This window comes from Fistularia commersonii, chromosome 10, assembly GCF_037954325.1.
Source record: "Fistularia commersonii isolate RoL2024-O1a breed Wild chromosome 10, RoL_Fcom_v1.0, whole genome shotgun sequence".
Taxonomy (NCBI): domain Eukaryota; kingdom Metazoa; phylum Chordata; class Actinopteri; order Syngnathiformes; family Fistulariidae; genus Fistularia; species Fistularia commersonii.
Window position 1 is genome coordinate 1,069,623 of NC_141293.1, and position 15,903 is coordinate 1,085,525.

The 15,903-nt window shown below is 40.0% G+C and overlaps 1 protein-coding gene across 3 annotated transcripts in view; it reads left to right on the forward strand.

Moving 5' to 3' along the window:
* LOC147230050 (uncharacterized) overlaps positions 1 to 14,927 on the forward strand; it is a 34,124-nt gene extending 19,197 nt beyond the window's left edge. The window contains exons 6-16 of one of the 3 annotated variants that reach the window (XM_086153171.1): positions 88 to 222; positions 1,810 to 1,950; positions 2,046 to 2,142; positions 2,759 to 2,823; positions 2,944 to 3,022; positions 6,928 to 7,506; positions 7,622 to 7,706; positions 8,996 to 9,363; positions 10,013 to 10,077; positions 10,307 to 10,352; positions 11,589 to 14,927. In XM_086153171.1, the coding sequence (XP_086009297.1) occupies positions 88 to 222; positions 1,810 to 1,950; positions 2,046 to 2,142; positions 2,759 to 2,823; positions 2,944 to 3,022; positions 6,928 to 7,506; positions 7,622 to 7,706; positions 8,996 to 9,363; positions 10,013 to 10,077; positions 10,307 to 10,345 (1,653 nt within the window). In that variant the 3' untranslated portion in view covers positions 10,346 to 10,352; positions 11,589 to 14,927. Of the gene's footprint in view, positions 1 to 87; positions 223 to 1,809; positions 1,951 to 2,045; positions 2,143 to 2,758; positions 2,824 to 2,943; positions 3,023 to 6,927; positions 7,507 to 7,621; positions 7,707 to 8,995; positions 9,364 to 10,012; positions 10,078 to 10,204; positions 10,353 to 11,588 lie in introns of those variants that run through there. The other 2 variants (XM_086153172.1, XM_086153173.1) reach the window with 2 other exon arrangements.
* The last annotated feature ends 976 nt before the right edge of the window (positions 14,928 to 15,903 follow it).

Below are 15,903 nucleotides of genomic sequence, written 5' to 3' on the forward strand. Positions count from 1 at the left end.
AATCTATGGAATATAGTCTGGATCGTCCAATTTTCACGTGGTTAGCAAAATATTATTAGCTGTTAACCTCCGACTTGTGTTTTGCAGACAGCTGGAGCTGAAGTCTCCACTGAGGAGTCCAACAAGGTAGAAAGCTCCCCTTCTGAGAAGGAGGACCCGGAGGTCAAAGGTCAACCCGACCAGGAGGAGCATCTGCCCGAAGCGTCCGAAGAGACGGAGGCGGTCAGTGATCCCAGGCTTAATCCCAAATATCACATTTTTATAAGTTCCATCCTCACGTCACATAAAATAAAAAAAAAAAAAAATAATAATAAAAAACAACAGCCACATGTTCTCAGGTTTTATTATTATTTTTTTTGGTTTCTTACTGTTTGCTTTTATCGTTCTCTTTCTATCTTAATGTTTATGTATGAAATGAGACATTTCATTGGCTGGAACAACAGAATTGACACATTTACTGGAGAATGAGTGCTGTTTATTACTCTCACATACAAATGAATAAAAATAAAGGAAGGTTAATATTTCAGCAACAGCAATAAAAGAAAAACAAAAGATGAATACAGTGATAAATTACAATAAATCATATAATATTGCATTTTAGATCAATAATTAAGTCACCAAAATAGATGTGCAAAAGTGTCTCTACTTTTACTGGGTTTCTGTATTAACACTGAGCTTTTTCATAAATAAGGATATCATTGATGTACTCACATCATAATTTAGATCATTTATTTGTCCGTTTTTAAGCTATAAAAACCCAAGTATCTCCATATTTTTCTTCTTTCTCCCTTTGACTACAACACATCTGAATCGTATTAAGTCACTGGCTGAGTTGGATGTTTGTGCTCTTTTTATTTCCATAAGGCTGCGCTAAGAACATTATTTTTCAATGCAAAGTCATAACCTTTTAAAAGATCAGACTGTCAGTCAAGTTAACAAAATCACTGCAGTGTTTTAATACTATTTTTTTTTTATAGACCACGTGCCATGAGCAGTGAATGACAAGGCGTTCAAACAGCTTTAAAACAGTCCGAAAATGAGAGGCTTCTAATTGAGATAAATGTTTTTTAGTGACATTAAAAGGCCAGAATCGACTTCTGGAAGTTTCAGTGTTCGCGCTTTTTATTTTTCAAACGTTTGCCTCTTGGATGACGGGTGAAACGTCTGCAAGGGAAGGAATTCAAGTCCACTTGCTGAGACAAGAAGATTTTGTCTGAGAACCCCTGCAGAGATGTTTGCCATCCCAGATGTTGTTGTTGTTGGTTGTCTTGCTATATCCTGTCTTCTGCCCTTATATATATATATATCATTTTATTGATATTATTTCTTTTTTTTTTCTCTGACACAAGTTTTATGGATTTTCCCCAATGGGGATCAATAAAGTTATATTTGCCCCTATATATATATATATATATTTATTTTTTTTATTTTTTATTTTTACTTTGAAGTAATATAATTAAAATACAATGAATATTGTTTATTTGATAGCTCGGTTGAATAATGAGTCAAGTTGCGCTGTTGTACATTACCGTACCCAAGTTGGATTGTGATATAGAAGAGATTTGTTGGCTGGTTAGATTGAATAACTGACATTTGATTTTTGTGAATTAAAGTTGTATTTTTTTGGCAGCTTTTGTAGTTGTCGGTCTTTAGCAAATGGCGGCTAAACGGACGACTGGCCAGATTTTTGACATTCTTCCCATTCGGCTGCCATTCTGTGACACACTCAGGGGGAAAAACAAGAAAAATGTTTGCATGATCCATTACCTCCATTTTTTTTCCCGCGCAACGTCTGCTTTTTCTTTCCAGGACCCAAACTCTTCCCTGGAGGCTCCAGTGAAACCACATGAAACCCCTGAACCAGAAAACACGACTGTCAGTCAAGTAAACGCAACGTCTTGTCCAACTGAAGAACCCGGCGGAGACTCGGAGCGCGAAGACGACGCCGAGGTATCGTTTAAAAAGCAAGACAAACAAAAAACCCCGATTTACCCCGAAACGATCAACTTCCAAACTTAATGTGGGTTTATGTTGCTTTACTTTAGAAAATCAGCCAGGCAGATTTGGGCGTTTTACCCGAAACCCCCCAAACCGCTCAGGAGACCGATGAGCAGCCGGAGAGCCACAACCCGACTTCTGCAGGTATTTTTCCCTTTTTTTTTTTTTTTTAATTGTTCAATTCATTTTGTACAGCCTTTGTCGCTACAGTTATTATACAATTATAATGATACAATTATTTGGCTTTAATAAGGAAACGTTTCAAGATATTTTGGAACGAAGCTCTGCTGAAAGTAAACAAACTCCATTCAGAAAACAAGCAAACAAATGTCATCGTTTGTGATAAAGCAGGGATTCGTCCTTTACGGGGATCGGCGTCGACTCGCTGTTAATTCAAAATTATTCACGATCCATTTCTAGTGATGGAAAAAACAAACTGAGATGATGTTTTAATCCATAAATGCGGCGTTCCATGTGACCCGTGAAAGCAATTCTGGCAGTTTTGCTTTTGAAAGTATTGCAAGTCCACATAACTTTCTACACGCTAAGCTAACAACACGAATGTAACCTTATTTCAAAGTGTTTAAATACGCATTAATGCCTGTTGAGGAAAAGACGTGGACATTTCGTCGTGCAACGTGTGGTGAAGAAGCGTTTTAATGGCCTCATGTTTGCTGACACGGCAGATGATGACGTATCTCAGAATTCGATTCGATCTCCCAGAATGAATCACCTCTTTTTTTTTTTCATTTTTGCGGAGAACCTGATGGAGACGTCGCGTCTCAAAATGAAGAGGAAGAAGCAGAAAGAGAGGAAAATTCCAAGGTACAAACAGATTTTGTTTACTTCCCAGCCTGTTTTTTTGGCAAAACAAAGGAAAAAGAACCCTCCCGTAATCAGTAGTAACACCGTTGTAAACAAAATGACTGAATGTTGAATTGAAAGATGGAGGACGGAGACCTGAAGGCTGAAGATGCAGTGGAGATGCAGACGAGTGCAGAAGATCAGGAAGCTGCTGAGGAAGGTCAGTTTAAACCAGCAACTAAAAACCTCAGTGGTGTTCAGGGGAAGATAATCTACCTTGTTACTTGAGCACATGTAATTTAACATGATTAAATAGTTTCGTCTCCAGGCTGCTGTTTTTTTTTTTATATCAAAACCCTCTATCTGTATTTTCAGTGAATCTTTATTCGCAGTGAAATTAGAAGTTAAAGTTGAACTAAATTCGACTGTATTGGAGCTAATTTGGAATAAATCCGTCTACAAGTTCAGCTTTGTCATCTGTGTTCACTTTGAATAAGAGGTTATTGACAAAAACATTGTTTATTTATTGTTTATGCAAATTCATCTCCCCCTTGTAGATTTATCTTTTTTTCCTGCACCTACAGGGAGTGAAGTGTCAGTGTCCTGAATTATAAGTTTGCATTAATAATCACTTTATAGTTGAGCTATGTCCTCTGGCTGTTTTTTTTCCCCTCTGCTAATGAATATATTAAGTTTCCCACTGTTTGTTTGTTAATTTAAAGTCCAGTTGTGGTGTTTTCTTCCGTGTCTTTCGTGCTAATGAGAAGGTCATCGCTTCGACTTGATGTTTGATCATTCGGCCTGATCAAGTTTTCTTGCCGTCGTCTGCGTTTTTTTTCTTCCTGTCGTGAAAATGCAAACTCCTGGAGATGTGGTTGTTTCTCCAGATTGGTTTCCTGCTAAGTTCAGATGCATCTCCATGTTTTTGGATGATTGCAGGGGACCTGATGGATCAGAACTGAACTATTCGTTTAGATCAGGGGTCGGAAACCCGCGGCTTTTGAAAGTTAATCATTAATTAATTTAATTATTTCTTAATTATTAATAAATCTAAAATATTATTTCTGTTAAATTATTATTTATTATAATTATGATTTAATTGAAGTGTATTTTATTTATTTTTCTTAATTATTAATAAATCTAAAATATTATTTCTGTTAAATTATTATTTATTATAATTATGATTTAATTGACATGTACTTTATTTTTGTTAGTTGCTTTTTTAAAATTTTAGTTCTAAATTGGAAGGTTGTTGTGATCTTGAAATATTAAAATAGAATTATATTTATTGCTTTTCGACGCTCAAAATAAACGTTTCACTCGCGGAAGCTGGTAAAGTCCTGATTTGCAGATGCTGTGCGCCGAAGTTCAGGAGCAGAAGTCCCATTAACCAGGTAAAATAAATATTTATGAAGATATTGTGCAAATATTTATTTTTCATTGTTTACTGACACAGTATTTTTTTTTTTTTTTCCCCCAATTTATTTCTAAAATTCAGATCAAAGCTCTGCTACACACTCTGAAAGCCCAAAATGTTCAAAATGTGTTCATTATATTAATAAAATGTCATAATGTGTAACGATAAGAAAAAGCAGTACAGGACTGTCTCAGAAAATTAGAATATTGTGATAAAGTTATTTATCTTCTGTAATGCAATTAAAAAAACAAAAATGTCCTACTTTCTGGATTCATTACAGATCAACTGAAATATTGCAAGCCTTTTATTATTTTAATATTGCTGATTATGGCTTACATCTTAAGAAAACTCAAAAATCCTATCTCAAAATATTAGAATATCATGAAAAGTGATTTTGTTTTTGTAATTGCATTACAGAAAATAAAGAACTTTATCACAATATTCTAATTTTCTGAGACAGTCCTGTATGAACAGCTGTGCCTTTATTTTAGACGTCAAAAAGTAATTGCGACTCCAGGCGTTTTCTTTTCCGTGGAAACCGGATCCGAATGGCTCTTTGGGTGTTAAAGGTTTCCGACCCCTGGTTTCGTGTTTTCAGAGTTAATTTTCTGTAATTGTGGTTTCTTCAATTTGTCTTCTGGTCGGAGGAACGCAGGTCAGAGGAACCAAGGACTAAAAACCAGTAACATCAGAAAAGGCATTGAAATATCGTGTGAATAACTGGTTTGTTTTCCCGTCGTGCGATTGGTTTGTTCTCGTCCAAAGAAAAGACTTAACGGTATGATAATAATAATAATAATACATACGATTTGTACAGCGCTTTTCAAGGTACACAAAGACGCTTGAAGACACTCGGTTATTAAGGTGGGATGGACAGTGACGCCAATTGATCTGATCATAAATACCTCATGAAAGCAGATTTTGCTCTGGTTCTTATTTGTTCCAACCACCGTTTTAATTTGGATGCCGTGTTCTATCTAAAAAAGACAAAAAAAAACATTTTTTTGGCTTAGCTGGCCTTTTCTACTTTTTAATGGTCACTTGTTATCTTCTTCACTCGCTGTCTCACCCGAATACTTTTTGTGTTGTCAACACACTTGGTAATTGATTGGCTGTTTGTCTTGCTCCTTTATTATTCATTAGATGGAATTGGCTTCTGTACAACTTAACCTCATTTCAATGTGCTTGTATTGAAATCTGCTTTTAGTTCTTCTGCAGGAAACAATCAAACCCAGCACTTTCTTTTGCCTTTACATAAAACACCCTCCACTGCGCTCAGAAGCAACAAAAAAAACAAAAAATACTTTTTCATGATAAACTAATATTTTGAGATAGGATTTTTGAGTTTTCTTAAGACGTAAGCCATAATCAGCAATATTAAAATAATAAAAGGCTTGCAGTATTTCAGCGGATTTGTAATGAATCCAGAATGTATGACATTTTTGTTTTGTGTAAAGAAATTTATCACAATATTCTAATTTTCTGAGACAGATGTTCATGTTGCTAACTAGCTAGCGCTCTTGCCTTAGTTAGAATAGTGACTAGTGACGCTTCTACTTGCTGCTCTCGGTTCAACAACCCACTGCTCCAGTTTGTCCTCCAACCGTCGTCCCCCGACTATGGTAGTCATAATTAACCAATATTGATCCTTATATAAGGCGCATTGGATTATAAGGCGCACTGTCGGTTTTAGAGAAAATGAAAGGCTTCTACGGTACACGTATTTGTCTTCATCAATCCAAACGAAAATATCTTGTTTTCTCTTTCACGCGAGGGCAGCTGATCGTAAAAACAGCGTTGCCGGTTCAACGGTTTGGTCGAGAACATTTAATCGAGGCTCCGTTCTTGCTCCGAAACTCCCAGATCAGCCAAAATGTCTAATTTAGTTTAACTTTCCTCTTGTGTTCGGGTCGCCACTGACCCGTTTTAGTTTTTAAATGCATAAAATAATCACTTAAATTTTTTTTTATTGCATCAAGGCTTCTTCTTGACTTTGTCAGGAACCTTGATTTCAACAAAATTCAACAAAAACATTTTTTTCCACTGCATTATAAAATGCTCTAGTTGAAATTATGTCGTTTGTAGTGTTAGGGTCGGTTTCGACCCGGGTATAAAGATAAGATTACAAAGCAATAATTAGAGCCAAAATTTAAATCTTAAATGCATTGTCAGCAAACACAATGACAACCAACTCCTCCCCGACTCATGTGAGCTTCTGGAGATGCTCATTTGTCCAGGATTGATGCAAAAAAAACAAAAATGAGCATGTCCAGACACGTCTGACACGTATTTATATTATTCTCTCGAGGTTAATTTTTCTATTTTTTATTGAAATCGAGAGGTATACTAATGATAAAAAGGCCCGGAGAACCACAACAAAAATTTTTAAACCCAATATTTTCATGGATAAGGAAGCCTAACGAGGTAACCAAGAGATGAGAAAAAGAATTGGAATTTAATTTTATATTCAGTGTTTTTTAAAGCCGATTTAAGACACGGGTCGAAACCGACCCGTTAGCACCGGGGATGCTACCAGAAAGCTAACACGGGAGGAAGGTTAAAAAACGAAAATATCTGCACTTGTTTATGGTTGGATTGATACATCCGGCTATTTCCGCTGCTTGTTTTCATGATCCGTGTGTTTGCTCCGTAGTGGACCGGCGACACCGAACCTTATTCACGCATTCGTTTTATATCATCTGTTAAAGCAGAGACGGCGTTGGGAGCTGGAGGGGAAGCGCTCGAGTGCGACGCCGCCATCGTCCTCAACCTCACGAAGAACGATCAGGAAACCGGTGAGTCGCGCGACGGCGAAGACAAAACTCCCAAGAGGAAGAAAAAGAAAAGCAGAAGAGACTCGGAAACGCCGGGATCGACGGTCGCGGAAACATCCGGCGAAAGTCCGGCCTCCTCTCAGGCCTCTTTTAAAAAGAAGAAAGATAAGAAAAGAAAGGGGGAGGTGGTGGAGGAGCAGAAGATCGAGGAGGGCGAAGGCGTTTCTGCAACGCCATCCAAGAAGAAGAAAGCCAAAAAGAGAAAGCGAGAAAAAGGAGAAACGGAAGAGGAAGATGAGGAAACACCGGCGACGCCGCCTTTAAGCAAGAAGAAGAAGAGGCTCGGAGGCGCCGACGAGGAGGAGACGCTTCAAGAACCCGAGAGTCCGGCGGCGGCGGCGGAGACGAAGAAGAAGAAGAAGAAGAAAAAGAAGAAGGTGGACGTCGGGTCGCAGTCTGAGGATCCGCCAGCAGGGGGTGACGGAGACCCGGAGAAAGAGCCGGAGAATCCAGGTAAGACTTTCGCTTCCACTTCAAGTTCTGGCCGTTTTGTTTCTCCGCCGCCTCTTTCATGGAAAATGTCAGATCTTCAAAAAAAAGGACGGCGACTCTTCTCTGCCTTCCTCAGCCAAGAAGAAACGGCGTCCCAGGAGGAAACTCAGCATCAAGAAGAGATTCCAGCTGAAGAAGAAAGAGCTCTCAGGAAGGAAAACGTCAGTGGAGTTTTTCTTTTGTCATTTGTTTGTTTAAAACTCGAATCCCTACTTGACATTTAACAGCGACCAGGAATACTCGTCGCCAAACGGCTAATATTCAAGTCCCTTTTTAAACACTTTGTGCGTTTCCCCTTCTTACTTTCTATGCACGGTCGACCCGCTGCAAAGATGAAGTCAATTAAACCTGACGCGCTCAAAGAATAAAAAGTCAGGATGTTGCGTGACGACGGGATCGACCTCGACCACCTTTTTGGCTTTTAGTTCCACGTCACAAAAGTTACCGAATCGGACCATTTCTTGGACACCTCCAAATTTCTTCGGCAGCTGAATTGCCGCCGGTCGGGAGCGTTCGAAAGGGAGTGGAATTCATCGACTGGAAAATAGCATATATTCCCAGACCCGGGCAGTCATTAGATCAAATAATGAAAAAGACATTTTTGTTGATCGGCGTAAGAATTCTTAAAAAGCCGCATTTCCTCTGGTTCAAGGTGTGACGGCTCATTTTGACGTCGCCTTGAATCGAATTTCAAATAAAATACGAGCGACAAAGACGGAAATGTACTTCCGTCGCCGCCGGTGTGTGTTCTAAGTGTGTAGAAAGTGACTGAATGTTGGTCCAAGAGAGCTTTTAAGCATTTAGCGGCCGCACGCCGGAAACCGCAAGGGTGTTTCTCGCACTCACGGCGACACCAAGCGCTTAATTCCTCGCTGCCGTAAAAGTAGACGTCGGCATTCCGCCGTCACTCGACGAAAAAAAAGGAGCGACCGTGACAGTGTGAAGGATTCGCCGTTAGCGAGCGGCGAGTAATATTGGCGTCCGTGGATAACCCGCCGAACGAGGGACGGCGACTCATTCCGTCACGAATCGTCCTCGGTCGATTAGACCGCCGGCGACAGAGACGCGTTTTACGGTTTGTTAATTCTCAGGTTAAGAGTGTGATTCGGTTCGGACGGCGAAACGAAATTACCGGATTATGTTTTCGGAAAGAATGTCGTCGTTGACTGGAGCGGGGAATAAATGGACGCGGCGCCGGTGTCGCTAGCGACTTGTTTTTCTGATTTAGAGTCAAAAGAAATGAAATGGGTTAAAGGTTAAACCACCATTTCAACTCTTATCTCATGGAAATCATTAAGAGATCACAAAATACCATCTGGAATTCTTAGAATTGAGTGAAACCAATAAAAGATACAGAGTATCAGCGAAAACTGTACTTGCCGTATCAAACACGATACTTGTATTTTTCTTTTTTTCTGAAAGTATCACCATTTTTTTTAACATTTTTCAGACAAAAGCCGAGACCGTCGGTGATTTCTCCGCAAAAACCCTCCAAAAGAACCGGTTCTGACGCCCGAGGGGACGAGGAGCCGAAGAAGAAGAAGAAGAAGAAAAAGATAAGAAGAGCCAACCCTGATCAAGAAGAGAATTCCTCAAAAGAAAACCAACCACCGCAGACCAAGAAAGCGAAAAAGAAAAAGAAGAGCGTCGCTGCAGAGCAGAGGGAGGAAATCACCGAGAGCCTCCGGAACGCCGGGCCTCCCGTCGCGGCGCCGACTTCGCTTTCAAAGGAGAAGAAAAAACGGAAAAAAGCGACGGCTGCCGAAGACGGAGAGGTGACGGAAAGCTGTCAGCTTGATGTAGCAGCCAAGAAAAACAGTAAGGCGCTTTAAATATGTATATTTTACAAGTTAGATTTATTTATATCATCGGGTATCCGATGGATGGTTTGAACGCGCTCTTAGCGGTAGCTCGACGTTTTGTCGCGCTAAAAGAAGCTAGCGAAGACTCTCGGGAGGTTTTGTGAAACGTGACTCCTCAACGGTCGTCCGGCGAGCGGCGTTTCGTCTAAAACAGCGGCGGACGATGACAATAAATCAAGTTTGGATACGTTTTCGCTGTTATCGGAGAAACGAGCCAAGTAATTGTGTGAATGTCGTCCGAAGTTTGGAGCATTAGCTTCTTGACGTTCTTGCAAACCCGCATCAGACGGAATTTCTTCTTGGAAATACCTGGTTTTGCGGTGAATGTCTTTCTTTTCCGGAGGTGATTTCTTGCTCGTTTTTACTTTTCTTTGTGGAAACTAGAGGATGTGGTTGATTTGAGATTTTCCCCTGATGAGGAAAACGTCATCTAACTTCCACCAGGAGGAAACTTAATGAGATGTTGAGGTCTTGAGCAACGGACCTCAACTTTCAATGCGATAAACATCTTGTTGATGGTAATTAATGAAACGTTTTAGCTCCGATGAAAATATGGACCTCGTTTGAAAAGAGTTTATCTCAACATGCTGATCTTCTGTTTGCAGAAAAGAGCAAACTAGAAGAGAAGAAGCTGGAAGAGACGGAAGCTGCTCCAGATATTTCTGCCAAGGTGAGGAGGAACCACACCCAGGAATGATCTTTACCTTGACAGAACGAAAAAACGAAACTAAAAAAAAAACAAAAAAAAAAGCTAATTAATTCAAGGTAAACATGTTTTTTTTTTCATCTCCATCCAGTAATTGGGATGGAAATTGGACGGGAAAAAAAAGCAATTTGATTCCACGTTCCAGCCGCTCCTGAGTGTCTCGCCTGACGTTTTGCGAATTCAATTTTTCCAGAAAAAGAAGAACTCCAAAAAGAAGACGGTGTCTGATTAGATCTGGGGTGAGTCCAGAAGTCGCTCCTTGTGTTTTCCACTTCCTGGTGTGTCTCGCGAGGGTTGGTGTGTTCGCTCAGCCACCGAACAGGAACTCCGTTTATCACTTCAAGTTCCGTAGCTCTTCGTCAAAACCATATATTCTAGAAATGTATATTTTGACGTTGTCGTCCTCGTTCTTCTACACGGTAAGTTGAGACCTTTAAGTCAAGTCCGTCGCCGGTTTACTTCTTTTATCCTGCCGCAATTTGTCATTTCTTTTGCCCGTCCGTCCGTCCGTCTGTGTGAATGAATCTCGGTAAATCATTTCTGGAAGTGAACCCATGAAAGGAGACGTCACTTCTTCTGGGCGTTTATGCAGATCTGAAATGTCCTCTGGAAAATATCGCCGCGCTCGGGGTGTCCGAGGGGAGCCACGCTTTAAATGTAGCCCTTTTACCCCTTTTCCAGCCGGCAGGTTGTGACGGTTGCGCTTGCACTTTTCTGGAATATTCTTAGCAAATTTCTTAAGGAAAACTCGAGGCGTCGTGTTTTGACTCCAGCTCGACCTTCGGTGTGAAAACAACGGGTTCACAATGAGAGTTGTTATTGTAAATTGTACAACTTGGGCTCTACGGCGCCTCCCGCTGACACGAACCGCAAAGCCTTTACAATTTTTCCTCGAACCTCCGATCATCGAATGTTCGGGAATCCGATCAAGGACTTCAATTCCTTTCAAATGGCATCGCAAAAACATTTGGATTATTCCTTCCATTTTGCTTCAGTACGATCAGCGTTCCTTAGAACAGCTGAGGACACCATGGTTGCATTCCTGTGTGTGTGTGTGTGTGTGTGTGTGTGTGTTGGGTAGACTTCAGTCTGAGACTGAAGAAAACTTCTTATCGAACGCTCATAGACTCCATATTTCTTTTTCCGATGTTTTAAAATCAGTTCCCTGCTTGCACGGTGACGCAGCGACGGGGAAAAAAACCTGCTGTTCTTTATTTGTGAGGTTGAATGAATCGATCTTTGCAGCTGTTCGCTGAAGTCTAAGAGTTGCATGAACGCATGTGTAGCTGCATGAAATAGCACCTCGCGTTCTTTGTCTCGAGGCCGTCGTGAACCAAATTTGAAAGTTTCCGATCAATTCGCGAACTCCGATGACGTTTAAGAGAAGATTCGTCAATACGGGTCATTTTCAGTGTGCTGGGAAGGTTTTGGTTTTTGGACTAAAGTTGTTGTTTTCATCTGTTTTTGTCCATCAGGTAGCGGGGGGGAGAAAGAGATCTGCACACAAGCTGTTAAACGAAATTTACGTTTGAGGTCGTTAAGTATTTCTGATAGTTAAATCTTTGTTTTAGAGCTTTTACAGACTTTTTTTTTTTTTTTGGATTAATCTCTGGTAGGTAATGTGTTTTCACTCACTGTGGAGTTTTTTTTCTTTGGTTCTGTTTACAGTCTATTGTTTACTCTTACTAACTATGCATCTTAGACCTGCTGTCACAATTTGATATTTCCCAACTGTGCCAGTTGAAAGTCTTGTTGAGCCAGAAAATAAACGTTTATTTTTTTTTTTTCTCACAGTTTGAAATGTTATTTCACTTTTCTTTTCCGTTCCGCATGCTGTTTCTATAATAACTTTTTCATGGGGTATAAATACTCGATGTGACTCGAGTTAAAGTCTAGGGTTATATAGATGATGGGGGCAATTCAGCTGTGATAAAGTAAATACTCACAATTTAGAGCTTTCGTCCTCAATCCTGCCATACGCACATTTTTGTTCGATTCCCCCGGTGACTTTATGGCATTTTTTCTTTTTGAACATTTATTAGAACAGGTTCCTTGACAGAGTCACACACATTCTTACAAAACCTCATAATAAGAGACACATTATACAATATTCTTTATAGGTCACTTATTTCCTCACTAGCAAGCGAAAAAAAAAAAAAATAAAAAAAATAAATCATATAAAAAAAAAAACAAAAAAAAAACCATCTAACTCAGTCAAATAGAGATAATATCTTCAACGATTTTATGGCATATTAATAATAGTATAAACATCATTGAGCTCTCTATCGGACAGTTTTAGACGAAGTTTGCACGCCGCTTCCGTTTTGACCGGATCAAGCAGAGATGGTTTAGTTCAGAATAGCGTTAAGCATCGCCACAGGATCATTTTGTATGAGAAGTTCAGCAAACTGAGGTTGAGCAATCATCTCTTTGCCGCCAATAATCAATAATGTCATTTTTGACGGAGGCTGGCGAAAGAATTTGAATTTGACCGAAAGCCGACGTGTTGTTTTCAAGTTGCGGACGCAGGGATTTTTGTGGAGGTCGGATACAAACAGAATAAGAAAAGCGGCTGCTTCTGAATAATTGTTTTCTTCATTTTTCAAGTTCATCATACAGCAAGAAAACACCACACACTTCCAAACCTCATCATTCAAAAAAAAAAGGGCTGAGCCTCTAAAACCCAAAAGCAATTAAAAATGCGCATGAATAAATAACTAATCATCACAAAACAGACAAAGGTCAGCGCAATCAGTTATGAATAAAATCTGTTTGTTCATTTGTTTTAACGTTTCAAGTCGTACGATACGTCCCGTTCACTTTTAACCTTTATTCCACTTCTCGCAGGAAGTTACACCAAAGCACAAAACACAGAAATAAATAGTGAGCGTTTTGTATCTCGTTTTAAATAAATGCAAAGTGAATAAGGACGATCCGGAGAAGATTTAAAAGGAGAGGACAAGACCGGACCGGAGAAAAAGTGAACCATCAAGAAAAACAGAGAAATCGAAATGGACAACATGTCGTTTATATTTATCGACACCGGTTTAGTTTATAAATAAAGAGATACCGATAAACTTCGCTTTTACCTCCAAGGTGTCGTGGAAATTGCGAATCTGTTGTTTTGGACGTTACGATCCGGTTTGTTTCGGCGAATCATTTTTTGCTTCACTTTTTGACGTTCCTGGTGAGAGAATTATTTCAGTTGGACGTCTCATTTGGACACGAAACGGCCTGGTTTTATCGGTCAGGACGGCACAGCGAGAAGGCGGTTGGATTTTCTCGGCTTTGCACGTTCTTGGCTTCCTTCGGCTTCCAAAAATATTCGGAAGGTCAATCTGAGACGGGGAAATCTTGCGTGAATGAGCGGGTGAACCCGGCGACGACGCTCGGAATCGTGACGACGAGTGTAACGTTTTGCAATCCGGCTCCCGCAAGCTATCAAATGCGAATATGCGAAGTACTTAAAAAGAAAATCCGATACGAGAAAACCGCCTCATCGCCGTTAATGAACTGATGAAAGATTCGACGTGCGACGAGGAAATCGTGACTCGTGATTAAAACGAAGAAAAACTCTTGTCTGAATCTTACGCGCCTGGTAACAACACAGTAGGTACGCAGTGGTTTTATAATAAAGACAAAATAATGAATATTTACCCCCCTCCCCCTGAAACGGCAGGCGGTAAGTCATAACCGCCGTGAAATAATAATCCTGAGCAGCTAAACGATGAATCTACGTCGCTTCTCTGTAATTTGACGAACCCTCCCGCTCTTAAGCCCCGCGTCGCGCTCGCCGTTACTCCCAAAAATAATGAACGCATCAGCGGCGCCGTAATAACGCAACGAATTACGGTCCGCCCGCGCACGGCGTGAAGAATTACCCTTTAAACTTCCCCCCGGAGTTAAAAAAAATCACCACGGCTGTAAATACTTGAAAATGCTGCAAGGGGCGTCGCAGAAACGCTGTATTCCACAACCTCGCCGCCGATAATATATGTGAGGTTTTAAGCCTTGATTTAAAACATGAGACGGCGAAGGCCGAAGAACCCGGTGATGCAAAAGTGGAAAACCGCCATGACCTTCATCCTGCAACTGGTCGGGAGGGAGAGCGAGAAACGGGAGAGTCTTATCGGGCAGTTTCACGCCGCTGATATACGCCGGAGTTGAACCCTTTATAGCTCCAAAGACACTCGCATATTTCTTCCAGAATTCCTCATTTGAGCTTCACACAAATAAACCATGTGAAGTTCCACGGACGGAGTTTACCGGGGATTAAAAGTTTAGAGACCATATCTTTGTGTAAACTAACTGTCATCTTAAAAAGTCGGAGCCGGATATACTGAAAGAATAACTCATCCCGGGTGGTTTGGAGGTTGCAGGAGGAAATCTGGGTTTACGTTGCTTTTGAAGGGATTGGAAGGGAAAAAGGTGTCGGGAGATTTTATAAATGGTGAAGAAATGCAGAATTCCAATTTTAAAAAGGGGCCGAAAAAATATTGTTTAAAAAAAAAAAAAAAAGGTAGCCACACATTTAAAAGAAATAGATTAAAAATAAAAATCCTATTATAAGATAAGATAAGATAAGCTAAGAACAACTTTATTAATCCCGAAGGAAATTGTTGTGCCACAGTTACAGAAAATACAACAGTAGTAAATAATATAAAGAAATGGCAGAATTAGAAATAAAAATAAACTATAAACTATAAAGTGTCTCAGTGAAACTATAAAGTGTCTTAGTAAACAGGTGATAAAACTATAAGTGTCTTAGTAACGAGTGAGGCAAGGAGTGCACAATAGTATGATAAAAGGAAAAATTGTAGTGTAGCTGTTACGAAATGAAATATTGCACAGTCATTGTCTATTATAGACAATTGTATAAAATTACTTTGCAATCTTTCTTCAGCGCCACCGTTTTTAAAGGTCTTAAAAAAAAAAAAAAAATTCCCTTGAAATCAAGAAGGAAGTAACTCAATATTTTCCAGACCCGATGCATCGGTTATTATTCATACACATTTATTCTGATTTTTACAACCATTTTTTTCAGGAATTTCCTTAAACCTTGACAGAAACGACACCCCACATTCAGTATAAATAGAGATGAAAAGCAAACGGACATTTTTCTTGGTAACGAATGTGGCGTCCCTCAGCGAGTCCCAGCCAGAGGAAGCACGCCGACAGTTTGAGGAATAAATCATTTTTAAGAATACGCCGACTCTAAAACTCTTTATGAATTAGACATTTTTGGTCATGACAGTGTTCAGAAAGCTCTCATAGGAGTGCGTCCTGGCGGTGGCAGGGACGCCGGCGGGGATGTTATGTTGGGAAGTTAAAAACAGACCGGAAGACCGATTATACATGATGGCGGCGCCCGTGGAGGCCGGCGGCGGCGGCGGCGCCGTGACCCGCCGTGTCGCTTTAACCGCCTCGGCTGATTGACAGCGCTTTTCCTCGCTTTTATACTCGAGTGACTCGACTCGGCAGTTCAACCGATATTCGATGCATCTCTTTGCCGTCTCGCTCTGCTGACTTTTTTAAATTTATTTATTTTTTCCTCCTCACACTCCTCAGATATGACAAATAAATGCACATATTTTCTAAAGAATTAATTAGCCAAGAATTTGCTAAATTGTAAACGCCAACTTATTCCTCACATTAAATTAAAGCTAAAGCTGCAGATGATATTGAAATAATTATCATCACATATAGGAGTGCGTTATAGTTGCTGTTAAAAATTGTCTTTTTTTTTTTTTCCCTTGAAACCTTTTATGTGATTTTTCCTCTTATCTCATG